Raw genomic sequence first — 23596 nt, 5'->3', positions numbered from 1 at the left:
GCCAGAATGGTCTTGAACTCCTGACCTCAGATGATCCACCTATCTTGGCCTCCCAAAGTGCTGGGATTACAGGTGTGAGCCCCCGTGCTTGACTGATCTAGTCTTTATCTAAGACAAGTTAGTGATGTTTGAGGATACTCCTGACTTTGGAGGTCTGTATTGGGAATTACCACCAAACTTTCACATAGCTTATTTTTGTCAGAGACAGACTTCCAGCTTATAGCAGTTATGGGATTAGCCTAGGGTGATATTTTTGAAGTATTTTTAAATTGACAAAGGTTGAATATATATATATACACACACACATATATATACACACACACAAATATACATATATAAAGATATATATATATACACACAAGGATATATATATCTGGTATACAATATGATGTTTCGATACATATATACATTTGGAATAGTTAAATCAAGCTAATTAACATATGTATTACCTTACATACTTATTTTTTTAATGTTGGGAATGCTTAAAATCTACTCTCCTAGCAATTTTCTGGTATACAATATAGTGTTATTAACCATAGTCCTCATGCTGGGCAATAGATCTCAACTTATTCTTCCTTACTGAAATTTTATGTCCTTTGACAAACATCTTCCCAATCCTCCCTTCCCAAATACCCCCACCAGGGGTATTGGTGGGTTTTTTATCATAACTTTTGAGGACAAACACTATGGGTTGCAGTTCACAATAGTCGTAGTGGCTGGCACTCGAAGTTTCCCCTTACTCAGAGTAGAAAGGCCTGCTGGTCCCACATCTGGCTTCCCAGCCACACCCACTCATTAGAGATGACTGGCTGCCAATAGCCTCATCTCTGGAGGAGAACAATACAATAGGCCTGTTGTGTACTTGTTGACATACAGAGTGGATTGTTTTAGCAGGTGCAGAAGATGCTCTGTGTGGAGATTACAGAGACCTTTATCCTTGATGGCGTAGCGTAGTTCAAGTCTAACTTGTCCTTTGTCTGGCCTACAAGCAGGTGTTGGAACTGGACTTAGTTAAGGTTGGGTCCTTCCGTGCAGCGGGGCAGCATTAATTTAGAATTTTTTGCTGCAGTTCTACTCACTCTGTATGTTTTCCCTTTAATAAAAAAATTAAACTCTCTGTGGTGGCCAATCAGATAGATCTGATTTTTTAAGGCTTTTGATTGGAGACTATACATCCAGGGCAGTTTGAGTCCTGGAGACATTACTTCTTTGTTTTCAAGAATGATCTTAGTGATGGGCAGTGGCCAGGAAGATTCCTATTTGCTGTTAGTGTGGTGATTTCACTTTGCTTGTTCATGAAAGGAAGCCTCATGCTTCTCCTGCATCCTTTGGGTTCCTGATAAGTGGAGGTGATTTTCGCTTCTGAATTCCCTTTTTGGTTAATCTGTACCAGTGAAAAGGAGTAGTGGAAAATAGGGTAATCCACAAGCTAGTGATATGTAAGAACCTTAAATATCAGAACTCAGCTGCCAGATCCTTCAGTTCTCCAATTTTCCCCCAACCCTTGGCTTTTAGGAGAAGGAAGTAAATCATTAAGGAGCAACCTAAGATGAAGGATTTTGTTAAAAATAAGCAAGCAAACAAACAAAAAAGTCACTAAAATCATCCTCCAGGTTCAGTACATATGTTCACCTTCATTGAAAACTGCTTAGCCTAATATAAAACTTGGCTTGTGTCCCCACATGCAGTTGTGTGTGTGGCAGGGAGCTAGGGGAGGACCTCATGGGGGTTGTTCCGAAACTGCAGAGAATATATAACCGGGGTTAAACGTTTGCTTTGAATGGCCAGCAGCTTGCTTACTTCTCATGCTGATGAGGTAAGCGTTTTTCTTAGCTTACTTTCTCTGCTCTCCCTCTGCTCCTTGCTCCTCCACTTATAGTCTGCCTCCAAGTGAAAACTCTGTTTTCTTTTTTTTTTTTTTTTTGAAAAGTTAAAAATTCCTTAATTTTTTATTCCTGGTACCACTACCACAATTTACAGGGCAATATACCTGATGTAATGAAAAGAAAAAGAAAAAGACAAAGCTACAACAGATAAAAGACCTCAGGAATGTACATCTAATTGACACTACATTGCATTAATCAATAGCTGCACTTTTTGCAAACTGTGGCTATGACAGTCCTGAACAAGAAGGGTTTCCTGTTTAAGCTGCAGTAACTTTTCTGACTATGGATCATCGTTCCTTCTGTGGCAGATTTTTACAGTTCCTCTAATGCATTTGGGACAACTGTCTCAAAGTAACCTGCAGCTTTCCTGACAACTCCTCGCTCTCTCTCCTGCTAAGAACTGTAGCCCTTTTCTGCTATTTTTAGAACCTTCTGCTACCATATCCACCACTTCCACCACCAGATCCATAACCACCACCATAGGGACTGCCCGAGCTTCTTCCACCAAAACTGCCCCGTTTCATGGGTCCATAATTTGATTGCTGTTGTCCACTATAATTTCCAAAATCATTATAGTTCCCACCACCACCATAGTTACCACCGCCAAAATTTCCTCCTTCATTGTAACCATCATATCCTCCACCACCGCCACCATATCCACCACCTTGGTTTCCATATCCTGGTCCACCACCATAGCCCCCTCTACTACTATAACCAGGACCACCGCCGTAGTTGCCACCATCACCTCCAAATCCATTATATCCACCATCACCTCCTCCATAACTACCTCTGCTACCACCACCTCCACCACCATAGCCTCCTCTTCCACCAAAGTTTCCACCAAGGCCAAAATTACCTCCACCACCTCCAAAGTTTCCTCCACGACCCATAAAATTGCCAGATCCACCTCCACGACCTCTCTGTGATCCAGCAGACTGCATCTCTTGTTTAGAAAGGGCCTTTTTCACTTCACAATTATGCCCATTAATAGTGTGGTATTTCTGAACAACAATTTTATCAACTGTATCATGATCATCAAAAGTTACAAAAGCATACTTAGCTTACAAGTTAAAAGTTACAAAAGCAAATCCTCTCTTTTTTCCACTCTGCCTGTCTTCCATAACTTCTATGGTTTCAATCTTGCCATACTTTTCAAAGTAGTCTCTCAAATTATATTCTTCTGTATCTTCTTTAATACCACCAACAAAAATTTTCTTCACTGTTAGATGGGCACCAGGCTTTACAGAATCCTCTCTAGAAACAGCTCTCTTTGGTTCCACTACACGCCCATCAACCTTGTGTGGTCGAGCACACATTGCTGCATCCACCTCTTCAACACAAGAATAAGTCACAAAATCAAAGCCCCTGGAACGTTTTGTTTGGGGGTCTCTCATTACCACACAATCTGTGAGTGTGCCCCATTTCTCAAAATGTTCTCTTAAACTATCATCTGTAGTTTCAAAGCTCAGACCACCAATAAACAGTTTTCTCAACTGCTCTGGTTCCTTTGGATCGTGGCCCTCCTCCCCCCGGCGGCGACGGCGACGGCCGGAGTCGGGCTGGGGGCTACCGGGCGGCGGTTTTACCTCCATTTTGAGAAAAACTCTGTTTTCAAGGAGAAATGTGCCTCAGGAGGAGGAGGATAAAAATAGGTCAGTGATAACTCTCCTCACATATTCCTATTTATTTTGTTTGAAATTCAGTTCAGATCAACAAGTATTTATTGATAGCTTCTTTGTTCCCTTACTTGTATTAGAGCTCTGGGAGATACGGAATCATGGTGATAATGTTAATAGCTAACATTTTACTTAGTGTTTAGTATTTACTGTGTGTCAAGTGCAGTTCTAAGCACTTTATACTAGTGCATTTGATCCACACAGTGACCTCATCAAGCACTGTAACTATCCTCATTTTATGGATAAGGATACTGAAGTTAACTAAGTCACCCAGCTAGGAGCTGGTAGAGCCATAATTCAAACCCGAGCATTCCCAGTCCAATAAAACTAGGTCCTTGCTCTTAGGAAGTCCGGTTGAGGGAGATGCCATCAACATACTGAGAAATAGCTAGGAAATAATGCAAGGCTCTGGAAGTGAGGACCACAGGGAGTAGAGAAGAGAGAGATTATTGCAGCTTAGCATAAGCCTTTTGGAAGAAGTAAGAATTCTCTAAGTCCCAGATTCTTCATGTATCAGATGGGTATAGTAGAATCTATTTCATAGATTTAGTGTGAGAACTGGATGGGATAATGTAGATGAAAAGCTTAGTACAGTGCCTGGCTTATGGAGAGCCCTCAATAAATTATAGTTGCAATGATGACAATGATGATATTGATGTTTCTGGCACCTGAAAGATGAGTAGAGTTGGGATATTCAGAGAGAAGGAGAAATAGCTTGTCAGGTGCATTATGAGGAAAGGGGGGAGTGAACGTGATGTTGGGGAGGGGTACTAAGGAGAAACGATTTTCTTATTTTCTTGCTGTCGGTCGTTAGTCACTTATTAGCTGAGCTAATTGAGGAGACCAGAGGAATGGATGTTGCAGAGTCAGTCAACAGCCCTGAAGGTTTTCATTGGTCTTGAAGCATGCGGAGATACTCTCTGACACTGTGAACCTGCTTTCTGGTTGGTCCTCATCTTTTCTCCCTCCTCATCAAGCTCAGTCTGAATGACAGATCAGTGGATATGAAAAGCCCTGGACATTCCCAGGGTGAGATCAACCTGTGTTGCTTAGAAATCCAGGCTCAGTTGCTTCCCTATTCTTAGCAGGTGTGAACTTTCCTGAGGTAGAGGAAATGTAGCTCCCAGTGGGCTGATAGGATAGACTGGACTTGGGGGTAAGAGAGTGTCCTTAAGACTGTCTTCTGTATGTTATAGGTGGCAGCAGTCAATTATTTGTTGAGCTCTTACTATGGGTAGAGCCATATGTCAGGAGTTTTGGGTAAATCAAGAGAAGAAACATGGTCCCTGTCCTTGAGGTGCTGCTGATTCTGTTGTGGGGGCCAGAGTGACATACTGGTAACAATTGGAGATCAATATAGGGTAGGTATCATTAAATGTTGAATTGCCTGCTTTCTTCAGGTGCCGCTACCTGGCTGTTCAGCTGTCTCCTGCCATCCCTGTGTTTGCTGCCATGCTCTTCCTTTTCTCCATGGCTACACTGTTGAGGACCAGCTTCAGTGACCCTGGAGTGATTCCTCGGGCGCTACCAGATGAAGCAGCTTTCATAGAAATGGAGATAGGTGAGTCTCCCAACCAGCTGGCAAGCTGCTGTGTAGTGGGTGGCCCTAATCAGTAAAAGAATGGAATCATAATAGTAGTTGCAGATAATAATCACTTCTAGTCTTTTCTCTCTGAGATCCTGAACCTGAGATCATGACTACTCTGTGAATTTAGTAAGGCAGGCGTAGCAGCAGTCTAAAGTAATAGACTTTGTCCTTCACTGCATTGGATCACATTTGCAGAAGGATTTGTTACCAAGGTCCTGCTGTATTGTTCCCAAGAGGATGGTTTTTTTACTTTTCTGGGGGAGGTGGTCACCAATACATTTTTTCTGAAGCAGTGAAAGCACAGATTTATTATCTATCTATCTATCTATCTATCTATCTATCTATCTATTTATTTATTTATTTATTTATTTATTTAGAGACAGAGTCTGGCTTTGTTACCAGGCTGAAGTGCAGTGGTGTGATCTTGGCTCACTGCAAGCTCTGACTCCAAGGTTCAAGTGATTCTCCTGCCTCAGCATCCCGAGTAGCTGGGATTATAGGCACGTGCCACCACACCCAGCTAAGTTTTGTATTTTTAGTAGAGACGGGGTTTCACCACATTGACCAGGATGGTCTCGATCTCCTGACCTTGTGATCTGCCCGCCTTGGTCTCCCAAAGTGCTGGGATTACAGGTGTGAGCCACCACACCCGGTCAGCACAAATTTATTGAAACAAAAGTACACTCCACAGAGTGAGAGGGGGCTTGAGCAAGTGGCTCAAGAGGCACTTTTGGTTTTTTGATGAAAGCTGTAAACCTTCTCCCCATAAAAATGCTCTTATATGCATGTACATGTACATAGTTTTGGATGTAATTTCAGGGATTCATAGATCTTCTGAAGCGCATTCATGTCCCCCCCCCCAACCAATAATTTCTGCTTTAGGCCGGGAGCTGTGGCTCACGCCTATAATCCCAGCACTTAGGGAGGCTGAGGTGGGTGGATCATTTGAGGTCAGGAGTTCAAGACCAGCCTGGCCAACATGGTGAAACCCTGTCTCTACTAAAAATACAAAAATTAGCCGGGCATGGTGGTGTGTGCCTGTAATCCCAGCTACTCGGGAGGCTGAGGCATGAGAATCATTTGAACCTGGGAGGTGGAGGTTGCAGTGAGTTTAGATTGTGCCACTGCACTCCAGCCTAGGCAACAGAGTGAGACTCCGTCTCAAAAAACAAACAAACAAACAAACAAAAAACCCTGCTTTAGGGGAACATGCAATGTGAAAGGGGGCAGCTGTGGTGCCAGGAACCACTGAGAATTCTAGGAGGGGTAAAAGAAGCAATTGCAGGGTCAATAGAGTGCAGACCGCAGCTCAGGATAAGGATCTTTGGTACAGAGATGAAGTGCTACATTATCTAGGAGCCAGGGTGGCTTCATGAATTGAAGCAGAACTATCCCAGGGCCAGGGGAGGAGATATCCTGGGATCTCACAGTGAGAAGAAGACTATGATGCAAGTACTAGGAGGGAGTGGGAGCCCACCAGTGCCTACCTAAATGGTTCTCAGGTTTGGTACCCAGGTAGCTTGAGTTGGCATCCAAGCTAGACAGAGTAAGAAAAAGGGACCCAGGACTTGTAAGACTAAGAAGCTGTGCCAGTAGAGCACCAATCTGTGGCTGGCCTTTAGTTCTTTGAGGGTGCTTTGAAGGCTTCCATATATTTCTTTTTTCTTTTTCTCTCTCCTTCCTTCCTTCCTTCCTCCCTCCCTCCCTCCCTCCCTTCCTTCCTTCCTTCCTTCCTTCCTTTTTTTCCTTCCTTCTGTTTTTTTTTTTCACAGTTTCACTCTGTCCCCCACGCTGGAGTGCAGTGGTGTGATCTCAGCTCACTGCGACCTCCACCTCTCAGGTTCAAGTGATTCTCGTGCCTCAGTCTCCAGAGTAGCTGAGATTACAGGCGCCCACCACCACTCCCAGCTAATTTTTGTATTTTTAGTAGAGACAGTGTTTCACCATATTGGCCAAGCTAGTCTTGAACTCCCGACCTCAAGTTATCCTCTGGCCTTGGCCTCCCAAAGTTCTGGGATTACATGTGTGAACCACCGCGCCCGGCCCATGTATTTCTTTTGTTTATTTTAGCTGTGTTTTCCGTTAGGCTTCTTAATGGATTTCATTTTGAAAAATTCCAGCCTATTTTAGTTGAGCCAAGGAGAAATGGGTTTGTGCACATGTGAGCTATAACTATTTGGGGGTGGGGTGAGGGTGGGGATAGTGGGAAGAGAGCAGAGGTGACGTGTGTTGGCACAGCTGGAGTTCTGGGGAGACCCGATAGAACTAGGAGTAATTAGGAGCAAGATGGTGAGGAAGAGTTGTGAGTGCTGTTTTTTCTCCATCTGGGTTATTCTTTTCCAGTTCCCTTCCCATTCACATATGGAGAAACTGAAGGTCAAGGCAGTACCTTGACTTGTCTCTTGCCTCTCACAGCAGGTTGTTAACAAAGTTATCTCTTTTCTGCCCGATCACTGGGCCTGGGGCTCAGACTCAAGCTGTCACATTGCAGCCTCTGCATTTAGCATGTTTCTCGCGATAGAAGAGTACATTTTTCAGTTCGTATGTGTGTTTATGTTAGGAAGTTTTTGTCGTCTTGTATTTAGTCCTGTACTGGGTATGCTGTGGGTGGGGGATGGGGAGAGAGGAAGTCATGTGATGCCCTTGCCTGATACGGCCTCCCGGGGAAGGTGAACCATGAACCCTGTCTCCCAGGTGCCCTCATGGAAAGCATATGCATAGAATATTAAGGTGGCATGCTGGTACTTATCCTCTAATGAATAGCTGTCCTCATCCTTTTAAGACTTGTGACACACTGTTATTGTTTGATTTCACAGCATCTACCCCACTCCACAAAAAAAGGAAAAATGTTCCATATGGCAGATATTTTTAAAATCAAAGTGAATTGAAAAATATTCTGTTTTTAGAATTATACTGCATGGCGAGGGTGCAATGAGACAGGCACTCTCATATGCTGTGGATGGGCAGGCATGCAAATTCATACGGTCTGTCTGGGAAGCAGTTTGGTAATAAGTAATATGTACTTCAAAGGGTCATACCCTTTGACCCAGTAGTTCTACTTCTCTGAGGGTTTAACTAAAGGAGATGAACAAAGATTTTTACAAATTACTGTAGAAGGATTCTTAGTGCATCGTTTTTTCTTTTCTTTTAAATATGAGTAGCTATTTTAATGCCAGCAACTTCATGTATTACTGCTTAGACTTCAACATTCTTTTCTTTATTCTTTCTGTTTTAGAAATTAATTTTAACACATGAATATGTTCTTGGAAGGGAGGAGGGGACTAGGATTGAGGTGATGATCGAAGGGGATTTAAGCTTTTATCTGTAATATTTTAAATTTTTACATGTAATATCAACTAAATAGTAAAAATCCCAACAATATGGAATATTTAAATAAATCACAGGACACATATATGATGGAATATTACCAGTAGTTATGTTTTAGAAAAAAATTAACAGTGAGAAAATGTTCACAGTATATAATATTAAGTAAATACTTCACGGTACAAAACTACATTTATAATATGATCTCAATTTTTAAAAAAAATTATGAATGTTTACCTGTTAATAGAAGATTAGAAGGAAATACACCAAAAAATATAAATATCTCTGAGCTGAGAGACTGTCAGTGATTTTTATGTTTTCTTATTTATACTTTCTGTTTTTTCCAAAAAAAAAAAAAAATTGAGATGGAGTCTCGCTTGCTGTGTCACCCAGGCTGCCTCCCAGGTTCAGGCAGTTCTCCTGCCTCAGCCTCCAGAGTAACTGGGATTACAGACGCGTGCCACCATGCCTGGCTAATTTTTGTATTTTTAGTAGACATGGGGTTTCGCCATGTTGGCCAGGCTGGTGTCGAACTCCTGATCTCAGGTGATCCGCCTGCCTCAGCCTCCCAAAGTGCTGGGATTACAGGCGTGAGCCACCGCACCTGGCCCTGTTCTGTTTTTTTCTAAAATTTTTACAATAAGCAAGTGTTACTTTTATTTCAATAACTGTTTTTGTATTACCAGTCGTTTCTTTTCACATGCATATATTTTATGTTTGCAAGATAGTATTGTTTTCTGCATATTGCTTTTTAACATCTATTTTCATTTTGCCATATATTGTATTTTCCTGTTTTCACCATTCTTTCATCTATATCATTTTTAATGGCTGCATAATATTCCATTCTATGCACATAACATAATTTACTTAACCAACCTCCTATTGTGACATTGAAGTTATTTTTAGTTTTTCACTATTAAAAGGAACTCTGTGACAGATATCCTTATATAAACATCTTTCGTATATCTAATTATAATTTTGATAAGTTTCTAGAAGTAGACTTGGTCAGTGAATGAATACACATGTTTAAAACTTTGGTAGCTGGCTGGGCATGGTGGCTCACGCCTGTGATCCCAGCACTTTGGGAGGCTGAGGCAGGCGGATCACTTGATGTCTGGAGTTTGAGACCAGCTTGACCAACATGATAAAACCCCATCTCTACTAAAAATACAAAAATCAGCCAGGCATGGTGGTGGGCCCCTGTAATCCCAGCTACTCAGGAGGCTGAGGCAGGAGAATCACTTGAACCCAGGAGGCAGAGGTTGCAGTGAGCCAAGACTGAGACCACGCCACTGCACTCTAGCCTGGGCGACAGAGCGAGACTCCATCTTAAAAGAAAAAAAAAGTTTAGTAGCAGCTGCCATATTGCTCACTGATAAGATATAAGAATGACCTTTCCCCACCCTTGTTAACATGGGGTATTTTTGTTCTTTGTATTGCTTTTTAATATGATAGGTAGAAATGGTATCTTTGTGCTTTAATTTTTATTTCTCTGATTATTAGTGAAATTGGATGTTTTCATTTAATGTATTTTTAGCTATTTTTTAATGAATGTTTTTGTTTGTAATCAGAAAAAAAAGTCTCGAAGAAACACTTTTTCATATGTATACCACAGAACTGCATGCACTTAGTGGAGTTTTATGGGCATATTCTGTGATGTTGAGTGTCTAGTCTGTAAATGATTGCCTAGAGAAGACAGTGGGCTTAGGGAACCTTTGAATGCCCCCATTGGGTTTGGAGAGGTGGTGAGACTTTTGGGCTGAAATAATGGCTAGCTGTGATATTAGCTGTCTTTATTGATTTACAGAAGCTACCAATGGTGCGGTGCCCCAGGGCCAGCGACCACCCCCTCGTATCAAGAATTTCCAGATAAACAACCAGATTGTGAAACTGAAATACTGTTATACATGCAAGATCTTCCGGCCTCCCCGGGCCTCCCATTGCAGCATCTGTGACAACTGTGTGGGTGAGTAAAACTACGGGGACATTGCCTAGGGAAAAGGCTGAGTTGAACAAGAAAGTCAGGGCGGTCACCAATTCTTGGGAGAAATCAGTGGGGGAGGGAAGATAGATTTAGATGGAAAATGAGCTAGATTTAGATAGGAAATTTAGATAGGAAACAAGCTCCTGAAAAACTGCAAATCAGCTGTACTTAATGTAGATCGAATCACAATTTAAATATCCTCTAACCTAAACTTTACAAAAACCTCTTTAGTAAATGGGAAAAATAAACTTTACCTATTTTTGAAATTTAGATTTTCCTGTACTGGATCTTCACGTGGGACCCACCTTATATAGTGGGAGGAGACTCCTAGTCCACTGGAGGGCAGTATTGAGGAAGGAAGGCCTAAGACACAACCCAAGAAGACGAAAGTTGCTAGTAGCATTTATTGAGTTTCTACTACATGTTGGGCACTGTGCTAGGTGATTTACCTTTCTCTCATTTAAGACTTGTAACAGCCCCGTGAGATTGGTATTATCCCCATTTTACGGATGAGGAAATAGGTGAAGCATCAGTATGTAAGTTCACATAATTAGCATAAGATGAAGCTAGAGCAGGTCTGATTCCAGATTGCTTATTTCTTCTCTCTGCTGCTGTTGCAAGAGGGTCAGGTATAAGTGTGCATAATACAGTGGTCTGTGCTTCCATCCACATATATGTGGCTTCATTCTAATCACTGCCTACTGTGTGCTAAACCCTGGCCAAGATGAGAAACGGGCCATAAAGATTCCTGTTGATAGACCTATATGTGAAATTGCTTATATCCCCCAGGCATACTTCTAACGTTCTTTTTAAAATTACTTTTTCTTGAGTTCCCATGATTGGATAATGTTTTTTCCGTATACCATGTGGCATTCTGAGGGCGTTGCTTTCCTCTTACTAGTCATTTCTTTAGGCAAAGGTTGGGAGATATATCTTGCTTTATGTGGTAAAAAGCTATATGGTGCTCTCTTTGGCAGCATGTATACTAAAAAACTACTATATGTAGATAAGATTTTTATAAATCAAAACCCATTTTATTTTATTTTTTTAAATTTTACTTTAAGTTCCGGGATACATGTGCAGAATGTGCAGGTTTGTTACATAGGTATACATGTGCCATGGTGGTTTGCTGCACCTATCAACCTGTCATCTAGGTTTTAAGCCCCAAATGCACTAGGTATTTGTCCTAATGTCCTCCCTCCTCACCCCACCCCCTGACAGGCCCCAGTATGTGTTGTTCCCCTCCCTATGTCCTTGTGTTATCATTGTTCAGTTCCCATTTATGAGTGAGAACATGCAGTGTTTGGTTTTCTGTTCCTGTGTTAGTTTGCTGAGAATGATGGCTTCCAGCTTCATCCATGTCCCTACAAAGGACATGATCTCATCCTTTTTTATGGCTGCATAGTATTCCATGGTGTATATGTGCCCCATTTTCTTTATCTAGTCTATCATTGATGGGCATTTAGGTTGGTTCAAAGTCTTTGCTATTGTAAATAGTGCTGCAATAAACACATGTGTGCATGTGTCTTTATGGTAGAATGATTTATAATGTTTTGGGTATATACCCAGTGATGGGATTGCTGGGTCAAATGGTATTTCTGGTATTAGATCCTCAAGGAATCGCCACACTGTCTTCTACAATGGTTGAACTAATTTACACTCCTACCAACAGTGTAAAAGTGTTCCTATTTCTCCACAGCCTCGTCGGTACCTATTGTTGAAGCCCATTTTATTTATTTATTTTTTTGAGATGGAGTCTCACTCTGTCGCCCAGGCTGGAGTGCAGTGGTGTGATCTCCACTCACTGCAACCTCCACTTCCCGGGTTCAAGTGATTCTCCTGCCTCAGCCTCCTAAGTAGCTGGTATTACAAGCGTGCACCACCATGCCTGGCTAATTTTTGTATTTTTAGCAGAGACGGAAGTTCACCATTTTGGTCAGGCTGGTCTCAAACTCCTGACCTTGTGATCTACCCACCTAGGCCTCCCAAAGTGCTGAGATTACAGGCATGAGCCACCGTGCCCGGCCCTCGAAACCCATTTTAAATGAAGCAGGAAACTTGATATTTAAGGAAGGTCTATACCCAGTAATGAGATTGCTGGGTCAAATGGTATTTCTGGTTCTAGATCTTTGAGGAATTGCCACATCTTCCACAATGGTTGAACTAATTTACATTCCCAACAACAATAGGGTTCCTATTTCTCCGAAACCTCGCCAGCATCTGTTGTTTTTTGACTTTTTAATAATCGCCATTCTGACTGGCATGAGATGGTATCTCAGTGTGGTTTTGATTTGCATTTCTCCAATGATCAGTGATGTTGAGCATTTTTTCATATATCTGTTGGCTGCATGAATGTCTTCTTTTGAGAACAATGAGAACACATGGACATAGGGAGGGGAACAACAAACACTGGGGGCTATTGGGGGATGGGGACGGGAGGGAGAGCATTAGGAAAAATAGCTAATTCATGCTGGACTTAGTACCTAGGTGATGGCTTGATAGGTGCAGCAAACCACCATGGCACACATTTACCTATGTAACAAACTGCACATCCTGCACATGTACCCCAGAACTTAAAATTAATAAAAAAAAGAAGGTCTGATGTGAGGTAGTATTTCCTTTCCTTATTAATATTCTTAACTGTAAGGAACTCATACAAATCAATTTTTTTAAAAGCACTGATGTTCCGGGAGAAATATAGACAGTTCATAAAAATATAATTGGCTAGTTATCATGACTAATAGTCAAAGAAATGATTTCAGGATGCTTTTTTTTGGAGATAGGATATCACTCTTTTTTCCAGACTAGAGGGCAGTAGCACAATCACACCTCAGTGCAGACTCAACTTCCTGGGCTCAGGTGATCCTCCCACCTCAGCCTCCCAAGTTGCTGAGACTACAGGAATGCACCACCATGCCTGGCTATTTTTTTTTCTTTTTTTTTTTTTTTGCATTTTTTGTAGAGATGGGTTTTCCCCGTGTTGCCCAGGCTGGTCTCAAACTCCTGGGCTCAAGCAGTCCACCTGCCGCAGTCTCCCAAAGTGTTATTACAGGTGTGAGCCAGTACTCCCAGCCCAATATGCTTTTTTTAAATCTAGAAAATTAGCAAGGAAAACCTGATATTTATTCTTCCACTAGTAAGTGTAAATTGGAACAAACTTTTTGGAAGGCAACCTAATAAGAGTAATCAGAAGCCTTAAAAACATCTATACTTTTTGATGCCAGTGGTTCCCTTTCTAGGGAGTCTGTCCCATGAAAACAGAGATGTGGGAAGATATTTAGGGGTAGAAATGTTTAACTCAGGATTATTATGACAATTAAAAGTTGAAAAGAACCTAATTGTGTACCAACAGATGAGTAGCCAAACAAATTATAGAGCTGGACGTGGTGGCTCACTCCTGTAATCCCAGCACTTTTGGAGGCCGAGGTGGGCAGATCACTTGAGGCCAGAAGTTTGAGACCAGCCTGACCAACATGGTGAAACCTCATCTCTACTAAAACATACAAAAATTAGCTGGACATGTTGACATATGCCTGTAATTGCAGCTGAGATCCCGGCTGAGGCATGAGAATCAAAAACCCATGAGGTGGAGGCTACAGTGAACCGAGATCGTGCCACTGCACTCCAGCCTGGGTGACAGAGCTAGACTCTGTCTCTAAATAAATAAATAAATAAATAAATAAATAAGTAAATAAATGGACATTCATACATTAGACTAATGGAAAGAGTTCATACCAGAAAGCTAAATGACATAAAACAGGAGATAGGCTACATTTACTGTGTGAAGTCAGTTACCTATTTAAAAAAATATATAATGAGGTATAAAGAAATATGCAAGGAAATACAGGAAATATGCCACAATTTTTATAATTTATTATCTGTAGGTTGTGGGATTATGAGTGATTTTGTTTCTTTCATTTTTTCATATGCTATCCTCCACTACTGTGATTTCTTCATGTTTCTTTTTATTTTTTTTCAAGTTTTCTATAATGAGCATGTATTACTTGTATTATCAGAAAAGATGTGATTTAAAATACTGTAAAAAATATGTATCTGTATAACCATTTTTCTCTATACCTTTCTTCCCTTTCCTGAAAAGATGTAGCCTCCTCAGCAGGAGATAGACTATTTTTACAGCCTTATTTTTTGACCAGTACACACTCACTTTTCTTTCAAATTGATGTATTTTATTCTTTTTTTTTCTTTTCTTTTCTTTTTTGTGTGATGGAGTCTTGCTCTCTCTCCCAGTCTGGAGTGCAGTGGCGCGATCTCGGCTCACTGCAAGCTCTGCCTCCTGGGTTCACGCCATTCTCCTGCCTTAGCTTCCTGAGTAGCTGGGACTACAGGAGCCCGCCACCACGCCTGACTAGTTTTTTGTATTTTTAGTAGAGATGGAGTTTCACCGTGTTAGCCAGGGTGGTCTCGATCTCCTGACCTCGTGATCCACCCTCCTCGGCCTCCCAAAGTGCTGGGATTACAGGTGTGAGCCACTGCACTGGCCCAAATTGATGTATTTTATTCTTTTGTAACCTTTTGTTCATCAAAATAACACATGTTCATTGTGGAAAATATGGGAAGTACAGAAAGTATAAATAAAACTTAATCCTAAATTCACTCTCCATTTTGCTCTATTTCCTTCTAGTGTTTCTGCAAAATTGGACTGTAACATGATAGTTTTTAATCCTGCTTTTGTCATTTAACATTCTATCCTGAGTATTTTTCTGCATCTTTAATAAATGTTTCTTTAATATATTATTTTAATGACTGCATAATCCATCATATGGTTCTATTCATGTTTATTTAGGCAGTCTTCTGTCATTAGACATTATTCATTCTTCTACTTTATTCATTGTTATAACACTGCAATCGTAATTATTAAGCATAAGGATATGGAACAATTGGAACCTTCATACATTTCTGGTGAGAATGTAAAATCATGCAACTGCTGTGGAAAAGTTTGGTGGTTCCTCAAAAAGTTAAACATAGAATTACCACATGACCCAGCAATTCCACTCCTGGGTGTATACCTATATTAGTCTGCTTGGGTTACCATAACAAAATACGTCAGACTGGCTGGCTCAAACAATGGGAATTATTCTCTCACAATTCTGGAGGCTGGAAGTCGAAGATAGAGGTGCGAGAATGGATGGTTTCTGGTGAGGCCTCTCCCCCTGACTTGCAGATGGCTGCCTTCTTGCTGTGTCCTCATGTGACCTTTCCTCTGTGCTCACACACTACTGGTGTCTCATCCTCTCCTTACAAGGACCCCAGTCCCATTGGATTAGGGCCCCACCTGGATGACCGCATTTAACTTTAGTTACCTCCTTAAAGGTTCTGCCTCCAAGTGCAGCCACATTGGGGGTTAGGGCTTCAACATATGGAACTGGGGAGTGGGGGAACAGTTCATTCCATAACAATAGCCAAAAGAATTGACAACAAGGACTCAAAACCTACTTGTATGCCAGTGTTCATAGCATCATTATTCACAGTAGCCAAAAGGTGGAACCAACCCAAGTGTCTATCAACAGATGAATGGCTAAACAAAATGTGGTATATACATACAATGAAATATTATCCAGTCATAAAAAGGAATACAGTACTGATACAATGTGGATGAACCTTGAAAACATGCTACGTGGAAAAAAAAAAAACACACAAAAGGACAAATATTGTATGGTTCTGCTTATATGAGATATCTAGAATAGGCAAATTCATAGAGACAGAATGTTAGAGATTGCTAGGGGATAGGGGAAGGGGAAAATGGAGAGTTACTGCTTAATGGGTGCAGAGTTTCTGTTTGGAGTAATGAAAGGGTTTTGGAAATAGATAATAGTTATGGTTCCACAACATTATGAATGTAATTAATGCCACTGAATTGTACTCTTAAAATGGTTAAAATGGCAAATTGTATGTTATGTATATTTTACCATAATAGATTTTTTTTTTTTAAACAAGGTCTCACTCTGTTACCCAGGCTGGAGTGCAGTGGCGTGATTTCAGCTCACTGCAACCTCTGCCTCCTGAGCTCAAGTGATCCCCCCACCTCAGCCTCCTGATTAGCTGGGATTACAGGCGTGCACCACCACGACCCACGAATTTTTGCATTTTTTGGTAGAGATGGGGTTTCACCATGTTGGCCAGGCTGGTTTCAAACTCTTGACCTTGTGATTCCCCTGCCTGGGCCTCCCAAACAATACAAAATTTAATTTAAAACTTTGAACTTCAGCTGGGTGTGGTGGCCTGTAATCCCAGCACTTTGGGAGGCTGAAGCGGGCGGATTACCTGAGGTCAGGAGTTTGAGACCAGCGTGGCTAACATGGTGAAACCCCGTCTCTACTAAAAATACAAAAAATCAGCAGGGTGTGGTGGCAGGCACCTGTAATCCCAGCTACTTGGCAGGCTAATGAGGCTTGAAACTGGGAGGTGGAGGTTGCAGTGAGCCGAGATCACACCATTGCACTCCAGCCTGGATGACAAGAGTGAAAGTCCGTCTCAAAAATAAATAAATAAAAATAAAAATTTGAACTTAAAATTTTTGTGTGCATTTCTATTTACTTAAGAGAAATTACTGAAAATGGATTTATTCTGCCAAAGGGGTACAAGCTTTATGAAGGCTCTTGATACGTACTGCCAAATTATTTTCTGGAAAGGTTCTTTCGTTTTATGCTCCCACAAGTAGTATGTTAGAGTGTCCATTTTACCTTATTCTCACTAGCACTGAATTTTATTATTTATGTTCTTATTTTGATAGGCATAAAATATGTTACTGTTTTACTAGTATTACACTGAATTATTGGTGAATAGGAAAAATGTTAAATATAGGTTTTATGGTATTTATTAGTTTTTGCCCTATTTCCTTTTTGTTTTTTGTTTTTGTTTTATGTACAGTTGACCCTTGAACAATGCAGTTTTGAACTGCATGGGCCCACTTAATAATGAGGAGTTTTTTTTCAGTAAATACAGTATCGGTGGGTTCCTCATCTGCAACCAAACGCGGATCCAAAATACAGTCGTCCCTAAGTATCCTTGGGGTATTGGTTTCAGGAATTGCCCTTGGATACCAAACCCCATGCATTCTCAAGTACTGCAGTGGCCCTGTGGAACCCATGGATATGAAAAGTCAGCCCTCTGTATCCTTATCCGGGGATTTCATATTTTGTGAATACTATATTTTTGATCTGGTTTTAATTGTGGATGCAGAACCTGTTGATACGGAGGACCAACTGTATTTATTGAAACAAATCCACGTAGAAGTGGATGCACGCAGTTCAAACCTGAGTTGTTCAAGGTTCAAATGTACAGTATTCACAAGATGCAAAACCTGTGTACACGAGGGGCAACTTTTCTTATCCGTGGGTTCTGCAGGGCAGCTGAGTGACTTGAGTATGGGTGGATTTTGGTATCTGCCTGTAATGCTTACCACAATCAAATGAACATATTCATCACCACACAGTTGCCATTGTGTGTGTATGTGCGTGTGTGGTGAGGACACTTAAGATTACTCTCTTAGCAAATTTCAAGTAACTTTTGACTATTATTTTCTTGACGAAGTATTTGTATTTTCCTATTGATTTCTAAGAACTTTTCATATAGTCAGGTACAACTTTACGTAGATTGCCATTGGTTTTTTTCTCTTTAATTTTCTTTATGGTAATTTTAACACACACAAAATATTTTTTAAATTTTTAATTTTTTGTTGGTATTTAGTAGGTATATATATTTATGGTGTACATGAGAAGTTTTGATACAGGCATGCAATGTGTAATAATGACATCATTGATTGCCAAGGAAATGCAAATCAAAACCACAAAATATTTTTTTAAAGTTTGTGGAGTCAAATCTATTTTTCCTTGTCATCTGTTTTCTTCCAGTACTTTTATGCTTAGAAAGTCCTTCTGCATATAGCGGACAAATAAACATTTATTCCTTATAGTTATTTTATGGATTTGCTTTGTTTTTACATTTAGCTCTTTAGTTCATCTGGAATTTACTATGACAAGTGGTATGAAGAAAAAAAGAAATTGATCCTTATTTTGCACCAAATAGCCAATTGTCACATAATTGTTTATGGAGTAATACTTCCTTTCACCTGATTTTGTGATGCTGAGTTTATTAGACAACAAAATCTTATCTATTCTAAGATCTGTTTCTGGGCTCTTTCCATTCCATGGAGCTATGCCATACCGTTTTAAATATTGTAGTTTACATTTTTCCTTGGCTATTTTCACCTATTTATTCTTCTTGAACTTAACAGGCCCACCGTTTAAGATTTTATTTGGACAAGCAGTGTCTCTGCTTTTAATGAGCAAAGTGAGGCAGATCACTTAACCTCTCCATGCCTTTGTTTCTTCATCTGTAAAGTGGGGAAAAGAGTATCTCCTTTTGCTCAAGTTGCAGGGTAATTGTGAGGATCAAATGAGATGGTTACGAAAACATTTTGAAAAAGTAAACAAATAAAACCCTGTATTTTTTACAACTGAAATAGACAATGATCCTGGAGGTCTTTGAATTAGATATTATGTGGATGGTAGGGTTGATTTTTGTTCTGGAGTCTTTTGGCATTGGACTCTCTTTTTCTCCCACAGAGCGCTTCGACCATCACTGCCCCTGGGTGGGTAATTGTGTTGGAAAGAGGAACTACCGCTACTTCTACCTCTTCATCCTTTCTCTCTCCCTCCTCACAATCTATGTCTTCGCCTTCAACATCGTCTATGTGGCCCTCAGTGAGTATGCAGGGCAGTGTCTGTTGTTGGAGTGGGGCGGGGTGGGGGAAGAGTTAAGGGCAGCTTAGAGGGTGGTTGGGTTTCCTGGTGGTACCATTGTGAAAAGTACCTTAGGACAGGTTAGAAATGAGCACTGTTATCTGCTCTTGAGCAGGGTTGCAAACCTCAGTGCACATCAATGAGTATTACTCAGTGTGTTGGCCTTTTCTCTGACCAACTGCTGGGGCCTGGGGCCATAATTACTGGTCTGTATCCAGAGTACTGGGGCATTTCTGAGGTAATCCCAAAGGTTGGGGATGTATTTTGTCTCAGAAAATCCTCTCTTCTTCTGCCTTGTAAAACTTGCCTTGTGCTAAGGGGTAGAAAAGGGTTTTGCCTGAGAAATGTCTTTTGGTAGCTCATGGTCTATTTTGGGAGATAGAAAGCACACCCACATGTGTGCATGTGCACAAACATACACACCCACCCACCCACCCACACACACACACACACCCCAGTCTACGGGCAGATGTGATGTGGAGTTAAGGGAGTGGTCTTAAGACAGCTTCCTGGAAAGAGAAGAGTTCTGAGCTGGATTTTGAGCAAGGGAGAGACACGTATTGGCAAGGAGAGAGGATTTTTCTTGGGTATTTCTGATTTCTTTTATCTGTTAATATCCCCCTAACATGTCCATAGTTGGGGGCTAGGGAAAAGGGAAGGGATCCTACTGCTTGGTTTCTACCCACCTCTCTAGTCCAGGGCCTGGTCCTGCACTGGAAATGTGAACTCTTTAGTCATGAGACTACCAGCTAGGAGATGAAGCTCTTCACCCTTGCCCGAGTGAGAGCTTAGCTCTTGCCAGTGTGTAACATGGGAAAGGGAGGGAAGGAAGTGAGTAGGCACTAGGATAGTGTGTAGTTTTGACTGAAGTCACTAATTTTTCTCTCTCCTCCTCCCAATTTCACAGAATCTTTGAAAATTGGCTTCTTGGAGACGTTGAAAGAAACTCCTGGAACATATCCTCCCCTGGCAGTATGTCCCTCTAAAGCCTTCTTAAGCTACTTTCCAGCATGCTTTCTCCCCACAGTTCTCCCACTATCTAGTTTTTCAGACATCAGAGAGTGCCAAGGTCTAAAATAATTAAAAAAAATATATAGTCTTAGTGGTAGCAGCCAGAATGGAAGATGACCGGGACTAAAAGGGAGTTCTTTCCTTCACCCCCTGCTCAGAACGGTGGCTGCATTTCTGCAAAGGGGGTTCAGATGAGATTTCTATAAATCACATCCTCTTTCTTTTCCCTCACTAGTTCTTCATTTATTAATCTTTTTTTTTTTTTTTTTTTGAGACAGAGTCTCGCACTGTCGCCCCAACTCACCTCCTGGGTTCAAGCAATTCTCCTGCCTCAGCCTCCCGAGTAGCTGGGACTACAGGTGCCTGCCACCACGCATGGCTAATTTTTTGTATTTTTAGTAGAGACAGGGTTTCACCATGTTGGCCAGGCTGGTTTTGAACTCCTGACCTCGTGATCCGCCCACTTCGGCCTCCCAAAGTGCCAGGATTGCATGAATTTTGTTTTTTGACAGAATTTCCATTGGCAGTGATGGCCAACATTGTTTAGCTCTGGCCCCTTCCACACATCCCCTTCCAAGAGTCAATGATGAATAAATAGGCAAACCCTTAAATATCCTAGATATGCTAGAAATTCTTTCATAAGGGATCTATCCAGTAAGTTCAGAATTCATCTGTTATATATATGGAAACATGACTCTTTGTGATATACGTTCCAGGAGGTAAAGATGGTGTGACTGGTGCCCTGAATATGGTTGGAGGCATCAAGTCTCCTGATGTTGAGTTCTTCAATATTCCTTAACCACACCTCACTGTTCTAGAAGTCCTCATTTGCTTCTTTACACTCTGGTCCGTCGTGGGACTGACTGGATTTCACACTTTCCTCGTGGCTCTCAACCAGACAACCAATGAAGACGTGAGTCAACTTTCTCTTCTCCTCACCACATATTCTTCTTCCCAAAGCCTATCCTCTTGCTACTTGCTAGAGAACTACTTGCTAGAGTCTCCAGGCCTGGGAGGTTGAGGCAGGCAGAAACGTGGTGTGCGAGATGGTTAAGTCAGATGTGTGGAAGAGAAAGCAGAGGGCTTTGTTTGGAGTTGAATGCTTGTGGAGCATTAGGAAGAAGAGGTTGAAAAGTTGGGTGGGTATATAGCCTTTAACTGTTCACAGGTCCTTAAAGGCTAGCAGGTGCCTCCCTTTGGCAGGGAGAGGGACAGTTGCACTGGATGAATCCTTGCTATATAAAAAGTTACCAATTAGGCTGGACGTGGTGGCTGATGCCTGTAATCCGAGCACTTTGGGAGGCTGAGGCGGGCAGATCACCTGAGGTCAGGAGTTCAAGACCAGCCTGGCCAACATGGTAAAACCCTGTCTCTACTAAAAATACAAAAATTAGCCAGGTGTGGTAGTGCGCACCTATAGTCCCAGCTACTCGGGAGGCTGAGGCAGGAGAATCGCTTGAACCCTGGAGGTGGAGGTTGCCAATGCACTCCAGCCTGGACGACAGAATTAGACTCTGCCTCAGAAAAAAAAAAAAAAGGTACCAATTAATCTACATTCACTGTAGAAAATCAGAAAATACAGATGAGCAAAAAAGAAAAAGTAAGTTCCTCTTACTTTACTTCTTAGACATCACCTTTGTTAGTAGTATGATTTATATATTCTAGACTTGTCTAGACTTGTTTCCATGTTTATTTGTGTTTATATTATGTACTTTTAAATAAAAATAATATATATAATTCAGTTATCTGCTTTTTTCACTCTATTGTGAGCTTTTTTCATGGCTGTGTATGTATTTCTTTTTTATTGTGATAAAATATACGTAATATAAAGTGTGCTATATTAAATGTCTTTCAACCCTGGCGATCAATGGGGAGACAGATGTTGCAGCCAGATCGCCCTCACATCCTAAATGTACAGTTCAGTGGCATCACATTGTTGTGCAACCATTGCCACCATCCATTTCCAGAACTTTTTTATTATCCCATGCTGCATGTGTTTCTTCAACATTATTATTATTTTTTTCTTTTTTGTGTTTTTAAAAAATTTTCTTATTATTATTTGTTCTTTTTAACATTATTTTATTATTATTTGTTCTTTTTAACATTATTTTTAATGTCAGTCTTGGCTTTTATCTTGCAGATCAAAGGATCATGGACAGGGAAGAATCGCGTCCAGAATCCCTACAGCCATGGCAACATTGTGAAGAACTGCTGTGAAGTGCTGTGTGGCCCCTTGCCCCCCAGGTACTCAGGGCACTCAAAAGTCCTGGGACTCTTGGGATGAGCAGCTCAACCTGGTCCTGTTACCTGGTCTGATGTGTTTTTCTGAATGTGGCCTCTTGGTGTCAAATAGGTCTTCCCAGGGCTTGCCACTTGGTACCATGTCTATATGGACCACAGACTATGGGCTGGTTGTTTTGGAGGGATGATCTTTCATTCTTATTTCATTTGTTTGTTCCCTGGTTAATGTGACATTTCCTGGTTTGTGGAAGAAAAAGTGAATGGGAGATAAGAGGCGTGTGCTGTGTTCAGGCTAGATCGCCAAAGGACAGGTTTATATTTTCCAGTCTATGCAGCAAAATTCAGTAGGCTGGGTGGGTGGAGGGGTGAATGCCCAGTTCTTTGTTAACTCTTTTATCTCCTTCAGTGTGCTGGATCGAAGGGGTATTTTGCCACTGGAGGAAAGTGGAAGTCGACCTCCCAGTACTCAAGAGACCAGTAGTAGCCTGTTGCCACAAAACCCAGTAAGTGTTCCTGACTTAAGGCTGGGTCGATGATAGAGAGGGTGGAGGCCAATTTACAGCTTGGAAATATAATTAGGCAATATTGTATTCTAATCACCCCAGCTTTCCTGCCTCTACACCTGTCCTGACATTGCCTTCAGATCTTTGTGCCCTTGATGTAGATTAAGATTTAGTCATTTCTTTGGTATATATTGAGTGACTCTGTGCCAGCCACTGTACTAGCTGCCAGGGATATACCAATGAATGAGGCAAACGACGTCCCTGCTCTCAAGGAGCTCATTGTCTAGTGGGGGCAAGAAACAAGTAAACAGGCCATTGCTCAACATTGTGAAAAGTGCCTTGATGAGGAAAGCATAAAATGCTATAGGGGCAAAGATAGAGGTCAGGGGATTGTATTAGAGTTAGTGATGTGGTTACCTTGATAGAAGGGGGCTTCCTAACTGGAATATGCAGATGTTGTGGAAACTCTCCCAGCTGTCCTATTTAAGATATATAAGTGTATCTTTAAAGTATGTAAAGTACTTTCCAAAAAAAAAATTACTTGAGCTTTTTTTTTTTTTTTTTTTTTTTTGAGATAGAGTTTCACTCTGTTGCCCAGGCTGGAGTGCAGTGGTGTGATCT

At 41.2% G+C, this 23596-nt stretch overlaps 1 protein-coding gene and 1 pseudogene across 3 annotated transcripts in view; one reads left to right on the top strand and one right to left on the bottom strand.

The window, feature by feature from the left end:
- ZDHHC9 (zinc finger DHHC-type containing 9) overlaps positions 1–23596 on the top strand; it is a 41812-nt gene that overhangs the window by 11477 nt on the left and 6739 nt on the right. For both annotated transcript variants that reach the window (XM_030934804.1, XM_010354793.2), the window contains 7 exons: positions 4963–5123; positions 10282–10440; positions 19044–19181; positions 20128–20176; positions 21042–21144; positions 22372–22475; positions 22879–22975. In XM_030934804.1, coding sequence (XP_030790664.1) covers positions 4963–5123; positions 10282–10440; positions 19044–19181; positions 20128–20176; positions 21042–21144; positions 22372–22475; positions 22879–22975 — 811 coding nt within the window. The remainder of the gene's footprint in view (positions 1–4962; positions 5124–10281; positions 10441–19043; positions 19182–20127; positions 20177–21041; positions 21145–22371; positions 22476–22878; positions 22976–23596) is intronic.
- On the bottom strand, positions 1908–3479 carry LOC104655373 (annotated as a pseudogene). Its single transcript, XR_004058458.1, has one exon. The product of XR_004058458.1 is annotated as a heterogeneous nuclear ribonucleoprotein A3 pseudogene (transcript).

The sequence above is a fragment of the Rhinopithecus roxellana genome, chromosome 7 (assembly GCF_007565055.1).
Source record: "Rhinopithecus roxellana isolate Shanxi Qingling chromosome 7, ASM756505v1, whole genome shotgun sequence".
NCBI classification, from domain to species: Eukaryota; Metazoa; Chordata; class Mammalia; order Primates; family Cercopithecidae; genus Rhinopithecus; species Rhinopithecus roxellana.
The sequence above is the reverse complement of the archived record's forward strand: the minus strand, read 5'-3'. Positions and strand labels throughout refer to the sequence as shown.